Here is a 15,181-nt window from a genome sequence, read left to right as displayed (position 1 = left end):
CCAACCCTTACTGAAATTCAAATTAACGCCTTAATTTTTAAAAATAAAACTAACGGCAGAAACTGGGCACTACATTTATCGCCTATCAATAAAGGACCTTTAATGAAGTAACCGAGTTTATTTCCAGTTTTGGGCACGTCCCCTCCCGCTTCCACAAAGTTATTAAAATTTTTATTCTCAAAGACTATACTAGCTAGATACACAAAAAAGTTTATTATCTTCTTCGATTTAATATAAAATCTCTGTTGGTGTTTAGATTATATAAAATAAGCTAACATTAAGACAATTATAATATAGAACAAATGGAAATTTATGTCAATTAAGTATGTAACCCGATTATAGATATCGATGGCTCATCAGTCATAAGTAGATTTGATATGGTCAGCAGTAAACAATAAAGACCTAGTTAATTAAGCTGCTATGGTTAGCTATTATCAATAAAGACGTATTTTGCTGACCTAACACTATGTCGAACTATGCACTGGTGAGCTCGTTATTTTGTACTATAAAAGAAATGCATTATTCTTAGTAAGATCAGATACCAATTGTAGCTACATCGGGTGTACATATATAAATAAATAAACATTTAATAACTTCAAGAAATACTAACGTCTTTCATTGAACATTTTGGTGACCCCGAGCTTGGCGGCTCCAAGTTAAAAGAGTAACAAACTTGGTGAAACCGTCATCAAGCGAGAATATTTGGTCCACCCAGGCGACCAATCTCTCAACAACAAGGAAACTGGTCAACTAGGCGACTACTTTCTTTGCACGCTTTGGACACAGAACAATCCTAAGCGAGGGCACAAATTGATAAACATTTCACATCAATCTGGGGTCCCGACGAAAAACGTCGCAATTGATTAACTTGGCAATCATTGCGTAGCCACCTTGGCGAATAAAACAATTTATTGGAAAACTAGGAGTTGGTTTTCCGCAACAGGGTAGCAGAGCATATCCATTGAATAAAAGATGATCAACTAGGCGATTACTTTGTCAAAAAACATTTAAGAACGATTTGAGTCAACGAGGCGACCAAGTCATAAAAAGTTATTTTTATATTAAATAAAGTTTGATCAACTCATAAACTCTGTTGCATTCCCTGGCGTCAACAATATCTGACCTAGTTAACTCGGTCAGTAACCCAGGTAGTACGCACGAGTACATAGTTTGCATTGGTCAGCAATTTTTGAAACAAAGAAAAGAAACTCAAAAATTGGTCACTGTCGTGGCATTTATCAGTGTAAAAGAATTGGTATATTGGAAATAAAAATAAACTATTGTTAAAACACTAATCAAAAGGCGACTTCGATTTATTTCTTATTCTTATTTGTGCTACACTTGACCAATTTCGGAACGAGTCGGAGCGTTCCCTGTCTTTGACAAAATAAATAAACTCCCATCGGGTCAAGTACTAGTACAGATAAACAATTACATAAGAATAAAACAAAAGGTAAATGTTTACTATTACTACTCGGGCCCAAAACGCGCTTAAACTACATAATTTTGGTATCAAACGAAAGAGAAAAATTGCACGAGCACGACCTCAGGTGCGCCTTGGCGATTTATTTCGTAGTTTTTGAGTAATTAACAAAAGAAAATTCATATTTTTAGCGGGACTATAGCTAAAAGTAGCTTTTTCCGGCTAAAAAAAGCTGTTCAATTTTGATATGGTGTTGCCAAATGCCGAATTTTGGATACTCGAATACGCGGGCTTTTTGAATCTTTTGTTCGCACTATTCTCAACAAACGAAAATATTGTTGAGTTTACAATATTTCTTGATTTTATAGAACAAATATAGTTTAGAATACAATATATTCCTCGACTTTTAAGTTTAGATTAAAATATTTGGCTACCAGGGCAGTCAAACAGCGCGCCAAATAAAAAATAGCGTTTGACAACACTGAAATCTAGCTTTACCCGATTTTTCCACTTTTCAACACTGAAATCTCTAGTAGTAATAGTAAACATTTACCAAACAAAAAAAACATGGAGGAGTTTTATAAACAGCAGACAGAACGAGGAGAGGCAATCCAGGCCTTCATTCGGAATACCAAAAAAGATTCTTTCGCCAGGAAAACGAAGCCATCTTATTTCGAGGAGAAACTTGAGCTCCTGGAATACATGTGGGAGAACTTCGAGAAAAGTCATCAAGAGTTGATGGACAAATTAAATAACGTGCCAACTGAAGATGACTACTTTGTAACGGACTATTTCAGCAAAATGAACGCGGTTGTATCTAATATAGTGGAAGATTGAAAAGACCATTTGGCGAAAATAAAACTAGAGAGACAAGCTCGCCAACGAGAGGAAGAGCGAGTCCTGATCAAACCACTGGTTCGCAAGCAAAGTGCTCTGCTGGATTCATTGTCCAGGACATTAAGCCAAATTGTGCCTGAAGAAAAAATTACTTACAAATCGGTAGTCGACAAATTATGGATGCAAATTGAAGAAATCCATTATAAGATTCATCGGCTAGCTGAAAATCCAGCCGAAGCCGGATATAAAATAACTACGTTTGTGGCCGCAGAAAATACAATGCTGAAATTCTGTGTGGCACCAGCAGAAAATGTAGTGATACAATCACCACCGATCGATACAATCATTGCAACTACCCAAAATTCCCATTCCAAAATTTGATGGGGATTATCTGAAATGGCAATTATTTCATGACATCTATAAAAAGGTGGTTCATGAGTCAAATGTATCCACGATAGAGAAAATGTGGTACTTAAAATCAAACCTGTCTGGAGAAGCAGAGAGGTTGATACAATCACCACCGATCGATACAATCATTGCAACTACCCAAAATTCCCATTCCAAAATTTGATGGGGATTATCTGAAATGGCAACGATTTCATGACATCTATAAAAAGGTGGTTCATGAGTCAAATGTATCCACGATAGAGAAAATGTGGTACTTAAAATCAAACCTGTCTGGAGAAGCAGAGCGGTTGATACGGCACCTGGAATTAACAGAAGCCAATTACAACACTGCTTGGTCAGTGTTGCAGGAACGTTTTAATAACAAACGAGTTCTAGTAACAGATATACTAGCAAAGCTGTTTGATCACCCAAATGTGGGAAATGACGCAGCTTCGATAAATAAGAAGAATACAAGGGATCTGCAGGAAGTAAAGGACTTCCTATCCTTCTTGGAACAGCGCTTCCTAACATTAGAGGCGATTGGGCAACCAAGAAACGAAAATCGCAGCATTGAAAAACCAAATCCAAGGAAGACATGCGCAACAGCATCTGGGACAAACAGTACCTTGCGTGCGTTCTGCGAAAGAGCAAAGCACAAACTCTTCCAATGTGAAAAGTTTAAAGTCAAATCCGCAGCAGAGCGGCTTAATTGGGTGCAGAGACACAAATTGTGTGTCAATTGCTTCAAGCCGGACCATATGGCAAAAAATTGCTCCTGGAGGGGATGCTTTAAGTGCGATAAAAAAACATAAAACAATGTTGCATTTAGAAACAGGCAACCAAATTGCTACATTTGCGTCTGCAGCTTCTGCATATGGAATTGACAGAAAATACACCCTGTTGGCAACGGCCAGGGTATTGGTAATAGGGATCAATGAAAGGAAAGGATAATTTCAAGCACTCCTGGATAGCGGCTCACAAGTAAATCTCGTCTCAGAGAGACTGGTAAAGAAATTATCGTTAAATATTAGCGAGACTCATGTGCACATAAATTTAATTTGTATTGCCACACATAATAGGTGACCAACCCACAGAACAAATAACGCAGAAAGTCACATTACCAGACAACATTCAATTAGCGGACCCAACATTTGATAAACCAGGAAAAATTGATATTCTGTTGGGAGCTGATGATCACTATGCTATACTGCTACCAGAAAGGAAACGGGGCAATCGAAACCGTCAAACATTACAAAACTTAGAGTTTGGGTGGATTATTGCTGTCAGAATTAATATGTCAACGTCAGCCTCAATCACATGTATGGTAGGCATGACAAATCCAGAGGAATCACTAGAACGATTCTGGCAGCTAGACACACTAGAGCCAATAAAAAGGTACAGGAGTCCGGAGGAAGAGTATTGTGAAAAATTCTTCTTTGATAACCTACACACGGCGGCGGACAATCGACTAATTGTAAAGCTTCCATTTACTGAAGAGGCATATCTTGGAGAATCTCGGGAAGTAGCCAAAAGAAGATTCATGTCGTTATAGAGGCGAATGAACCCAGACATAAAAAAAGAGTATGTAAAATTGATGATGTAAAATTGATGGTAGAACAAATTCCCAAGAACCATTACTTTATACCGCATCATTGTATACTAAAACCAGAAAGTACCACCACCAAGCTAAGGGTTGTATTTGATGCATCATGCAAAACGTCATCAGGAAAATCACTGAACGAGATTTTATATCCTGGACCAGTTGTAAAGAGTCAACTCTTCTTAATTCTTCTGCGGTTCAGGACACACAAATATGTGTCCACGGCATATATTGAAAAAATGTATCGTCAAGTTTGGATAAACCCTGCCGATCAATTCAATCAAATGATTGTGTGGAGAGAAGATCCAAGTCAAGAACTAAAGTTTTATCGTTTAAAAACGGTAACTTATGGAACCACGTCAGCCCCATATTTAGCGACGAAGTGTCTGGAATATTTGGCACTGAAGAACATGGAAAAATTGTCGTCTGGAGCATCGGCATTTTTTTTTTTTTTTTTTTTTTTTTTTACGCGCGAGCCCAAGCAGATAACTGGCCCACCTTTCACCCGACCGACCGAGGGGTGCAGCCGTATAACGCACGGCACGAATCGCGTGGACAAATACACAATAGAAAAAACAGACAAACAAATAATACTATAGCTATCTATTAACTAAATGGGATAGGATAGATGTTTTAAGCATATTAATAGAAAACTCTGAGCTGATTACAGGGAATAGAAGGTTGTAATCAGAGCAGAGGACCCTAAAAGGTTCATGCATAGCATAGTTAGAAGAACAACGACTAAGGGATAAAGGTATCAAAGGATGTCTACTCCGTCTACATGGTACCGACAGATTCACCTGAGCTAATAACTCAGGCGAGTCGATATCACCAATTAGGAGCTTGTGCATAAAAATGACACCAAGCATAATTCTACGGTTAGTTAGGGACGGAAGGTTAATCAAGAGAAGTCTACTAGAATACGAAGGCAAATTGACATTGCGATCCCAGCTTAAGCCACGAAGAGCAAATAGAAAAAACTGCTTTTGAACGGATTCAAGTCTAATCTGGTGCGACTCATATTGAGGTGACCAAATGCAAGATCCATACTCTAAAATAGGACGGACAAGCGAAGTAAAAAGAACTTTAGTTGTATAGGGGTCATCAAATTCTTTTGACCATCTTTTAATGAAACCCAGGACACTCATGGCCTTTGCGACCGTGGTGGAAATGTGGGTGTTAAAATTTAACTTATGGTCCATAAGTACGCCCAAATCATTTATATTATTTAAACGTTCTAAAGGGCTATTGTTTAGAAAATAAGTGACCAGTTGGGGAGAGTTACGGAAAAAAGTCATTACCTTACATTTGGTAGTGTTAAGATTTAGTAGATTAAACTGGCACCAGGATTGAAAGTTTTTAAGATCAGCTTGTAGCCGACTAAATGAATCTGTATCTTTATGAGTAAGACAAATCTTGACATCGTCAGCATACATAAGCACACGCGAATGAACAATGACTGATGGAAGATCGTTAATGAATAGTGTGAAGAGCAGAGGGCCAAGATGACTACCTTGAGGTACACCAGAAGTCACAGGAATGGAAGCGGAAAAAGAAGACTTAAAAAGTACCTTCTGTTTTCTATTTGTTAAATATTCACGAACCCAAGAAAGGAAAAGGGGTGGAAACCCAATGTCGCTCAGCTTAGAAAGTAATAGGGTATGATTAACGGAATCAAAGGCTTTGCTGAAGTCAGTATATATTACATCAGTTTGTTTACCATTTTTAAACCCCTTGATAATTACTGATGTAAATTCTAAAAGGTTAGTGGTTGTAGATCTACGTTTCACAAACCCATGTTGGGATGGCGAAATAATAGAGCTGCAAAAATGTTGCAATTGAGAAGTTATAATTTTCTCAAAAGCTTTCGGAATAGCGGACAATTTTGAGATACCCCTATAGTTAGAGGCTTCGGACTTTTTGCCATTTTTATGCAGAGGAATGATATACGACTCCTTCCAAATAGATGGAAAAGAGGAAGATTCGACAGACAATAGAAACAATTTTAAAATGGGTTTACATAATGCGTTTGCACAGAACCTGAGTACGCATCCAGGAAGACCATCTGGCCCCGGAGAATAAACAGGTTTAACTAATTTAAGTTCGCTAAGAATAGAACTTTCATCAATCACTGGATTGAAAATGCAATTAGCCTTTTTTAAATGATAAGGATACGGACTTGCTCGATATTCCGTTGAGGAATAAGTTGTTTTGAAAAAACTCGCAAACATATCGGCAATTCCCTGATCAGTGCTTGCTTTTTTATTTTGAAAAGACAAAAAAGATGGGTGCACAGAGGTCTTACGTTTAGAATTAACAAAGTTATAAAATTGTTTAGGGTCAGAAGAAAACTGAAGCTTACACCGCTGAAGATAATTCTTATAGCATTGTGTATTAAGCATCATGAATTTTGAACGAGCGACTGTATACAGAGCATAATCTGATGAACGACGTGTTTTTTGAAACTTCTTATAATATCGTGTCTTCACATTTTTCAAATTGGATAACTCACGAGAGAACCAGGGAGGTTTGTTAAGCCGCTCCAGCCTACCAAGAGGCACACAAATATCAAAGAGTGAATTCAGAGTATCATAGAAAAAACGAACAGCTGAGTTCATATCTCTACAATTGTACAGATAAGACCAATCGGTAGTAGCAATGTTTTCATTAAGGCTGGCAAAGTCAGTCTTACGAAAGCACCTAGTTAGAGGTAACTCATTTAAACCAAGTAATGGTGAAAGCAAGGGCAAATCAATTTTTAAATTTAATGTAGGATGAAATTTGTCTTCTGGAAGAACAAATGGTTCGATCCTAGAAACCTCACAATAAGAAGAATCCAATACAAAAATAAGATCTAACGATTTTCTATTAGAATTTAAGACGGGATTGACTTGGGATAAAGATAAGCCTATAAGGCCATCAATAAAGTCATGTGACAAAGAGGGCAGCAACGTGGTAGATTCATCTGTTAGTGACCAGCTAAAGCGGGTAAATTAAAATCACCTACAACTATGAGCAAGTCTTGACTGGAAACTAAAGAGGAGACAAACTGAATTGCCTCTAAATGATTTAAATATACCACCATGTCTGACAATGGTGGAATATAGGAACAAGTAATGAAAGCATTAAAAGATTTAAAATTTACTTTAACACCGACAAACTCAATCTCCTGGGTACTAGAAAATTGAATCATTTCAGATGATAAAGCAGCATCAACAGCTATCAGAACGCCACCACCTATACGAGAAATCCGGTCACGTCTGAATATAGAAAAGTTTGTGGAAAAAACCGATGCATCAGCAATATCAGGTTTTAGCCACGTCTCTGTAAAAGCTAGAATGTCATGTTCAAAAGAAAGACTATCTACATAGAGATTAGAAAGTTTAGATTTCAGTCCTCTAACGTTCTGGTAACCCAGGTTAAGGGACGAAGCTAGTTTTTTGACACACCAGCAGATGCTGATGTGGCAGGAATAGTGTTAGTTGTTGTTGGCAAGCGAATCGGTTTCCGATTTTTCTTTTTTACAGTATATTCCTTAACTATTATATGTTTTGGCCAAAAATCTTCTCGACATATAGTGTCGAAGATATTGGCAGAAACACTAATTTTAAAGGACGAAATGTCCCGAGAATAAGAAAATTTAAACTTCTCCACCGCAATATTCGAGACGTTAACTTTCTTCCGAATATAGGCTATTACATCATCAGATGTGACAACAGGGTCTAGCCTAGAAACAAATATATGTTTCTTTGGTGGTATGCCAACGAGAGGCCGCGGTCCCGAAGCGTCAGCCGCAGCAGTAACGTTGGACAAGTCACCCACTGCAGCAGTCAACTTGTTTACGGGGCCCTCGATACTTTTAGAACTATCGGCAATTTCCATTGGAATGGGTAATTGTCCGGACACATCGGACACTACAATTGGCGTCGTTTTTAAGAGATCATTCCCAGGTGATACCGGTAATTCCTTACTAATCGCATTCACAACGGGGCTCTTAAACGATATCAATTGCTGTACATTAGGAGTGGACGATGCCTGAGACCGGTCGGGGACGATAAGAGACGCTGGCGGGTCTACAGATGCAGAAACACCCCAAGGACTGGTCCTTTTACGTTTCGGAGACTCATTCATAAGCGATAAACTTCTGAACTGAGTCTCCACCGCAGTAAACTCCGCTTGGAGTTTATTAAAACCTGCCCTTAAAGTGTCAAAACTATCTCTAGTCCGCCTCATGAAAGAGCGCATCTCATTCTCGACCTCTCGGCAAGCATCACATCCATATTTTAAGCCACCACCTTTAGCAATAGACTCCTTGATTCTGCCTGTGTAACCTGCACACTTAACGTGAACCGCATTGTCACACAACCAACAAAGAATATAATCATGGGAGTCAACCGCATTAGTGGCAACTATGCAATTATTTTTTGAGCAGACAACCATTTTATCAAAAAGTTTAATTTAATTAAAAAAGGAAATACAAAAAATAAAAAATAAAAATTCTAAGGGTTAAAATTCTGTGTATAAGAATATACTGACCAGTTCTGACACAAGGGTTAATGTGCAGAGTAAGCCTTCACAACTAGAGAATAAAAAGAGATGAAAGCACAAAAACAAAAACACGTATCACAAAGTCGCGGGTAGGCAAAAGACGAGAGCGCAAATCAATCAAGAATAGGAAAGAGCGGGAGAGCGCGTCAAATTGAACACATGCAACAACAATTTGTACGCAAGAGCGCGAGAGTTAGTTAAAACGGTAAAGACACAAACGCAAAAGAGATAAGCAAAACAACAACACCGCTAATGCAAGTATTGTTGTAAGTTTTGATTTTATTTAAATATGTAAACATTAGGAATATTTTCAATAAGCCCGCTCCTCGTCTCAGTGAATTTCCCCGATAACCGAATTTGGGCACACTAAAAGGGTATAATACGCTAAGGCGAGGTACGGGCACACTCTCTTGAATATAGTGAATAAGACCGCATGTGCACTAAATTTGAAAATAAATAAAATCCGGAAATATAAAATCAATCCCAAGGGATTAATTACTTTAAAAAGTAGAGAGTTTACAAATCAGGTGTGGGGTTTGCCCTAAAGAACGTATTTTCATGAAATACACCGAGATTATTAAATTAAACAAAACCGCATTGTTTGAGTTGCTAGCGGCCAAGGAAGTACCTTGCGACAAAGAAGCGTCAATTTACCAATTGCGAGCATTGGTAAAACAAGTCATGGCACAGAATCAGTCTGGAGAGAGTGATGTACCCGAAGAGCAGGCAGTCAGCCCAGCAGTGTCTGCAAATGTGCTTGCCGGACAACTTGTGGATGTTGTTATTGAGCAGCGCGGCGTGGGAAACATTGAGCAGCCAAGTACACCGGATCAAGTGGGTGCTAACCAGTCGCCGACGATGTCTCGTGAGACCTCTGTAGGACCAGACGCGAACGTGCATGTTCGTGAAAGCGCACAAGCGAGCGAAACCGACGAATTGTCTTCGATTCTTAGTAGCATCGAATTGTATACAGCACGTAAAAACCTGGCGGAGCTAAAAACACGTGTTATGGAGCTGGAGGAGAACTTAGGCGGACCGGAATATAATTGCCGCATGAACTTGAAAGATGTCGAAACTACTGTACCTAAATTCTCTGGTGATGGTGATCTGTCCATTCACGTATGGATTCGTGAGCTGGAGAAAGCAGCAAGAGTGTATGTACTGAGTGATGCCCAATGTTGGTCGTTGGGCAACCGACTGCTGGAGGGATCTGCTAAAGCATACATGACATATGAAAAGACTACAACCTGGAGCGAGCTGAAGGATGCCCTTGTGAAGGTATTTGGCCTACAAATGACAAACTACGAGATTGCTAACCAGATGAGGAAGCGCTCAATTGGCAAAGGAGAGTCACTCTTGCAGTATTTCATCATTATGCGAAATATTGCTCAGCAGGGCAATTTTGAAGACACCGATGTGGTCAAATACATTGTTGACGGACTACAAGATCGAACCGGATTGTCAGCTCCTTTGTATTATTGTACTTCTCTGAATGAATTGCGAGAGAAGATGATGCGTTTTCAATCAGTTCAGCCACCAGCCAAAAACTACGTTCCTCAGGCTCGTCAGACTTCAGACCGTTTGCAGGCCATTACGCCTGCTGCAAAGGATAAGAGATGTTTCAATTGCCGCCAGATTGGTCACTTAATGTTTGACTGTCCACGCCCGGAGAGACCAAAAGGAAGTTGCTATCGGTGCTTCAAAGTGGGCCATCAGTACCGGAATTGTCCAATGCGAACCCAGATCGCCGCCATGAGCTCTAGTGAAGACCCGGACACCATTGATGATAAGTCATTTATTCAATTAGTAAGTTTAAGAATATCTTGTAAAGAGGGATGCACTGATGTTAATAATATTTTTGCCCTATTAGATTCCGGAAGCCCAGTAAGTTTTGCCAGTAGAGCGTTGATGCCGCATTTAGATTGCGATAAATTAGTTAAAAGTTCTTTTCATGGACTGAGCGGTGGCTCTATTCTGACTTTTGGAACAGTCAAATGTTTAGTTCTGTTTTGCAAAAAATATTATGAAATTCAATTTTTAGTTATTCCCGATAATATTATGCCGACGCAACTACTTCTTGGTAGAGACGCCTTGAATAAAATAGGTCTTAAGTTCTCATTGATTGAAAATGTAAGAAAGTATGAAAAGAATTCTGCATCATTAAAGAGTACCATTGCTTTTGTTTACAAATCCTTCTGTGCATCCCTGTTTACTAAATATCCTAAGCATAATACCATTAGTAATAACACCACTGATCTAGATAGTAATTGTAATAACCCTAATGTAAACACGAATGCCTCCCCGTTTCGAGAATGGCTAACAGAGTTGCAAACTGTTTGTGCAACGCTGTCAGATACCGGGAATACTACTGTTGGCAGTGAATTTGGATTAGGCGCGATGCGTGAGTGCCGAGACATTGTGCATGAGCATTACATTGACCGATTTTCAATTAATTACGGGTTGCCTAAATATATGATGAGAATATGTCTGACAGATACAACACCATTTCATAGTAGTCCTAGAAGGTTATCATATTATGAAAGAGGAATCGTTTCTAAAACGGTTAGTGAGTTGTTAGCCAATAATGTAATCCGACCAAGCAACTCCCCCTATGCGTCCGCCATCGTCCTAGTGCGAAAAAAGGATGGCAATATACGAATGTGCGTTGATTATCGAGGTTTAAATAAGAAGACTGTGAGGGATAATTTTCCATTGCCTTTGATAGAAGATTGCCTAGAATACCTGGAGAGCAAGACCGTTTTCTCCGTCATAGATTTGAAAAGTGGCTTTTACCATGTAGGCATGGAAGAGGATTCAATTAAATACACAGCATTCGTTACACCCGATGGGCAGTTCGAATATCTGAGAATGCCTTTTGGTCTAAAGAACGGACCAGCTGTATTTCAGAGATTTATATCGAACATACTTAGTGATATGATTAGAGATCGAGAACTTGTAGTATATATGGACGACATTATTCTTGCCACCCGCACTGTAGATCAGCATCTTAAGTTGTTAGCAAAACTGTTAGATCGTTTTATTCAGTACAATTTAGAGCTCAATTTGAAGAAAAGCATTTTCCTACAGAAGAGCATAGATTATTTAGGATATGAAGTCAGTGAAAAGGGAATTTTACCAAATAATACACATTTAAAAGCTATTCAAGAATACCCAGAACCACTTAACAGCAAAGCGTTACACTCGTGCTTAGGCTTATTCTCTTATTTTCGCAAATTTGTTCCGAATTTCTCCAGCATAGCTAAACCGTTAACTGAGTTGCTTAAACAAGGTGGTCCATTTCCGATGAACAAAACCGCTAAAAATGTATTTCTTACATTAAGATCCGCCTTATTCAGTCCGCCCGTATTAGCTATCTTTAACCCTAACTACGAAACTGAGTTGCATACTGACGCCAGTTCAAATGGCTTCGGTGCCTCTTTGATGCAAAGACAGACTGATGGCAAAATGCATCCAGTCTCTTATTATTCCCGAAAGGCGACAGCCTCCGAGTCCCGTTATCACAGTTTTGAGCTTGAAACTTTGGCCATAATATATGCCGTGTGCCGATTTCGCGTTTATTTAGAACGAAGACCATTTTTGATCGTTACCGATTGTAATTCATTGGTCCAAACCTTGAGTAAAAAATCAATAAATCCCCGCATTGCGCGGTGGTCGTTGGAATTGGAAAACTTTGATTATACCATTGCTCACAGACCCGGTTCAAACATGGGCCATGTAGATGCATTAAGTCGGCAAACCGAGTTGTTAGAGAATATTGTAGAAGGTGATTTTGATCCTTGCGATTTATTAGTGAAGAGAGACCAGAATGCCCCAATTGAACCTTGTGAACCGCATATTACTTTTGAGGAAAGTTGCGTAAAACCGTGTGAGATAGACCCGTGTGAGATAAAACCGTTTGAGACAAAACCGTGTGAGATAGACCTGTGTGAGAAAAACCCGTGTGAGAAAAACCCGTGTAAGATAGACCCGTTTGAGAAAAACCCGTGTAAGATAGACCCGTTTGAGAAAAACCCGTGTAAGATAGACCCGTGTGAGATAAACCCGTGTAAAATAGAACCATGTGCTCCTTTAGGGAAGAATTATTTAGGACCGTTCGGGACAAACCCGTGTGTTCATTTAGCGAAGAGTTGTTTCAGACCGTGTGAGCTATGTTTAGAAAGAAGTCGGCTAAAACTGGTTAAGAATAAACCTTGCGTTTCTTTAAATGAAAGTTCTGTTGATCCGAGATTGAGTAACCAAATCGAAAGAAGTGACCAGCTCGATCGAAATGAGTCGGCAAACCTGGTTGGTGTAGTGGGTGCGTCTCCGCAAGATGTTGATTTATTATTGCAGTCAGAACAAATAAAAGATCCGGATATCCGTAAACTAAGAGAAAAGTTAGAAAAATCCAATGATGTTGGATTTGAGTTAATAGATGGTATAGTGTACAAAAGAAATGCTAAGGAAAGACTGTGTTTGTATGCACCGGCTCGCATGCAAGGGGAATTAATAAGAAGGTGTCACGAGAAACTAGGTCATTTAGGCGTTGAGAAATGTGTAAACAATTTGAAAGAAAAGTACTGGTTCCCATTAATGAATCCAAAGGTTGAGTCGTTTATAAAAGATTGTCTGCCGTGTATTCTACATAGTGTTCCAAGAACTATACATAATAGAACCTTGCATAGTATTCCGAAAAGTCCGATTCCATTTGATACTATCCATGTTGACCACTTAGGTCCCTTACCGAGTGTTACATCAAAAAGAAAGCACCTTTTGGTAGTGATTGACGCATTTACAAAGTTTGTCAAATTGTATCCCGTAAATTCCACTAGTACCAAAGAAGTAACCGCCGCGTTAGAAAAATATTTTGATTATTATAGCCGACCAAGAAGAGTTATATCCGACAGAGGTACGTGTTTTACGTCGTTTGAGTTTGCTGAGTTTGTAGAAAATCGAAATATTGACCACATTAAAGTAGCGACTGCTGCCCCTCAAGCCAATGGGCAGGTCGAACGTGTGAACCGTGTGTTGACCCCAATGTTGGGAAAGCTGTCAGAACCTTTAGCCCAAGCCGATTGGTATAAATTAGTTAATCGTGTCGAGTTCGCTATTAATAACTCAGTGCAGTGTAGTACCGGTAAAACTCCGTCAATGTTGTTGTTTGGTTGCGATCAGCGAGGCCCCTTAGTAGACGAATTAACCGAGTATCTTGACGAGAAATTTAGTTCAGAAAACCCCTGTAACCTTGAGGCCACTAGGCAAGAGGCAAGTGCGAAAATTCAATTATCGCAGGAGCGCAATGAAAAGCGGTACGCCTTAAGGCATAGGGCACCATTATCCTATAGAGTCAATGATTTTGTTGCCATTCGCAATGTAGATGTCACTCCCGGGTCGTGCAAAAAGTTCGCTCCTAAATACCGTGGTCCTTATAAAATAAATCGAGTTCTTCCAAATGACCGTTACGAAGTCACCGATATTGACGATTGTCAACTTACTCAATTGCCCTACAAAGGTATCTTAGAATCAGCCCGACTCAAGCCGTGGATGCGTGCGTGTGATAAAACTGTGAGTTTCTGTTTGTAATATGTATCTGATAAGCAGTATTTATATGTATATTGTATGTATTGTATATATGTATATTGTATGTTGTATGTTTGTTGAATTGTATGATCGAGGTCGATCAAATGTCAGGATTGGCCGAATGTAAACATTAGGAATATTTTCAATAAGCCCGCTCCTCGTCTCAGTGAATTTCCCCGATAACCGAATTTGGGCACACTAAAAGGGTATAATACGCTAAGGCGAGGTACGGGCACACTCTCTTGAATATAGTGAATAAGACCGCATGTGCACTTAATTTGAAAATAAATAAAATCCGGAAATATAAAATCAATCCCAAGGGATTAATTACTTTAAAAAGTAGAGAGTTTACAAATGTAAACAAAAGCAACAGAAAGAATTCGCGAAATGAAAATAAAATTCGGATGTTGAAATTATTATTAATTAAACCGATAATGAATTTAAGAAATTTGTAAAAGTATTTAATCGCGAGAAAAAAATAAAAATTGATAAGCGCAAAAAAAACACGTCCGTCCTCTGCAACATTAAAAAATTACTCTTATGTTGATGATTGTCTCACAGGAGCAGACAGTTTACCAGAAGCACTGCAAATAAGACAAGAGTTCCTAGAAATCTTGAGACCTAAGGGTTTCAACTTACGAAAATGGTGTTCAAATAGCAGTCAACTTCTGAAGGAAATTCCAAAGGAAGATACGATTGCTGACATCAATCTCAGTGACACACTGGAACAAACAAGTGTCAAAACATTGGGAATCATATGGGCACCCAAAAAAGACCAATTATGTGGAAAGGCTCAAAGACATACA

General features: G+C 39.0%; 1 protein-coding gene across 2 annotated transcripts; it reads left to right on the top strand.

Annotated features, from left to right (window-relative positions):
- The first annotated feature begins 9,265 nt into the window (after positions 1–9,265).
- On the top strand, positions 9,266–14,343 carry LOC137578634 (uncharacterized). 2 transcript variants are annotated; one of them, XM_068292213.1, is made up of 2 exons: positions 9,266–10,601; positions 14,308–14,343. In XM_068292213.1, the coding sequence occupies exons 1-2, from the start codon at positions 9,354–9,356 to the stop codon at positions 14,314–14,316; spliced, it is 1,257 nt and encodes a 418-aa protein (XP_068148314.1). In that variant the 5' UTR covers positions 9,266–9,353; the 3' UTR covers positions 14,317–14,343. The 2 variants fall into 2 exon arrangements, with proteins under 2 accessions (XP_068148314.1, XP_068148313.1); XM_068292212.1 differs by lacking the exon at positions 14,308–14,343 and adding an exon at positions 10,666–10,855.
- The last annotated feature ends 838 nt before the right edge of the window (positions 14,344–15,181 follow it).

Source organism: Drosophila tropicalis, unplaced genomic scaffold (assembly GCF_018151085.1).
Source record: "Drosophila tropicalis isolate 14030-0801.00 unplaced genomic scaffold, ASM1815108v1 contig_615, whole genome shotgun sequence".
Classification (NCBI taxonomy): domain Eukaryota; kingdom Metazoa; phylum Arthropoda; class Insecta; order Diptera; family Drosophilidae; genus Drosophila; species Drosophila tropicalis.
The sequence above is the reverse complement of the archived record's forward strand: the minus strand, read 5'-3'. Positions and strand labels throughout refer to the sequence as shown.

Bases quoted from the DNA above. Each gene is read 5' to 3' on its own strand.
- LOC137578634 (XM_068292212.1), top strand. From the start codon at position 9,354: ATGAAATACACCGAGATTATTAAATTAAACAAAACCGCATTGTTTGAG.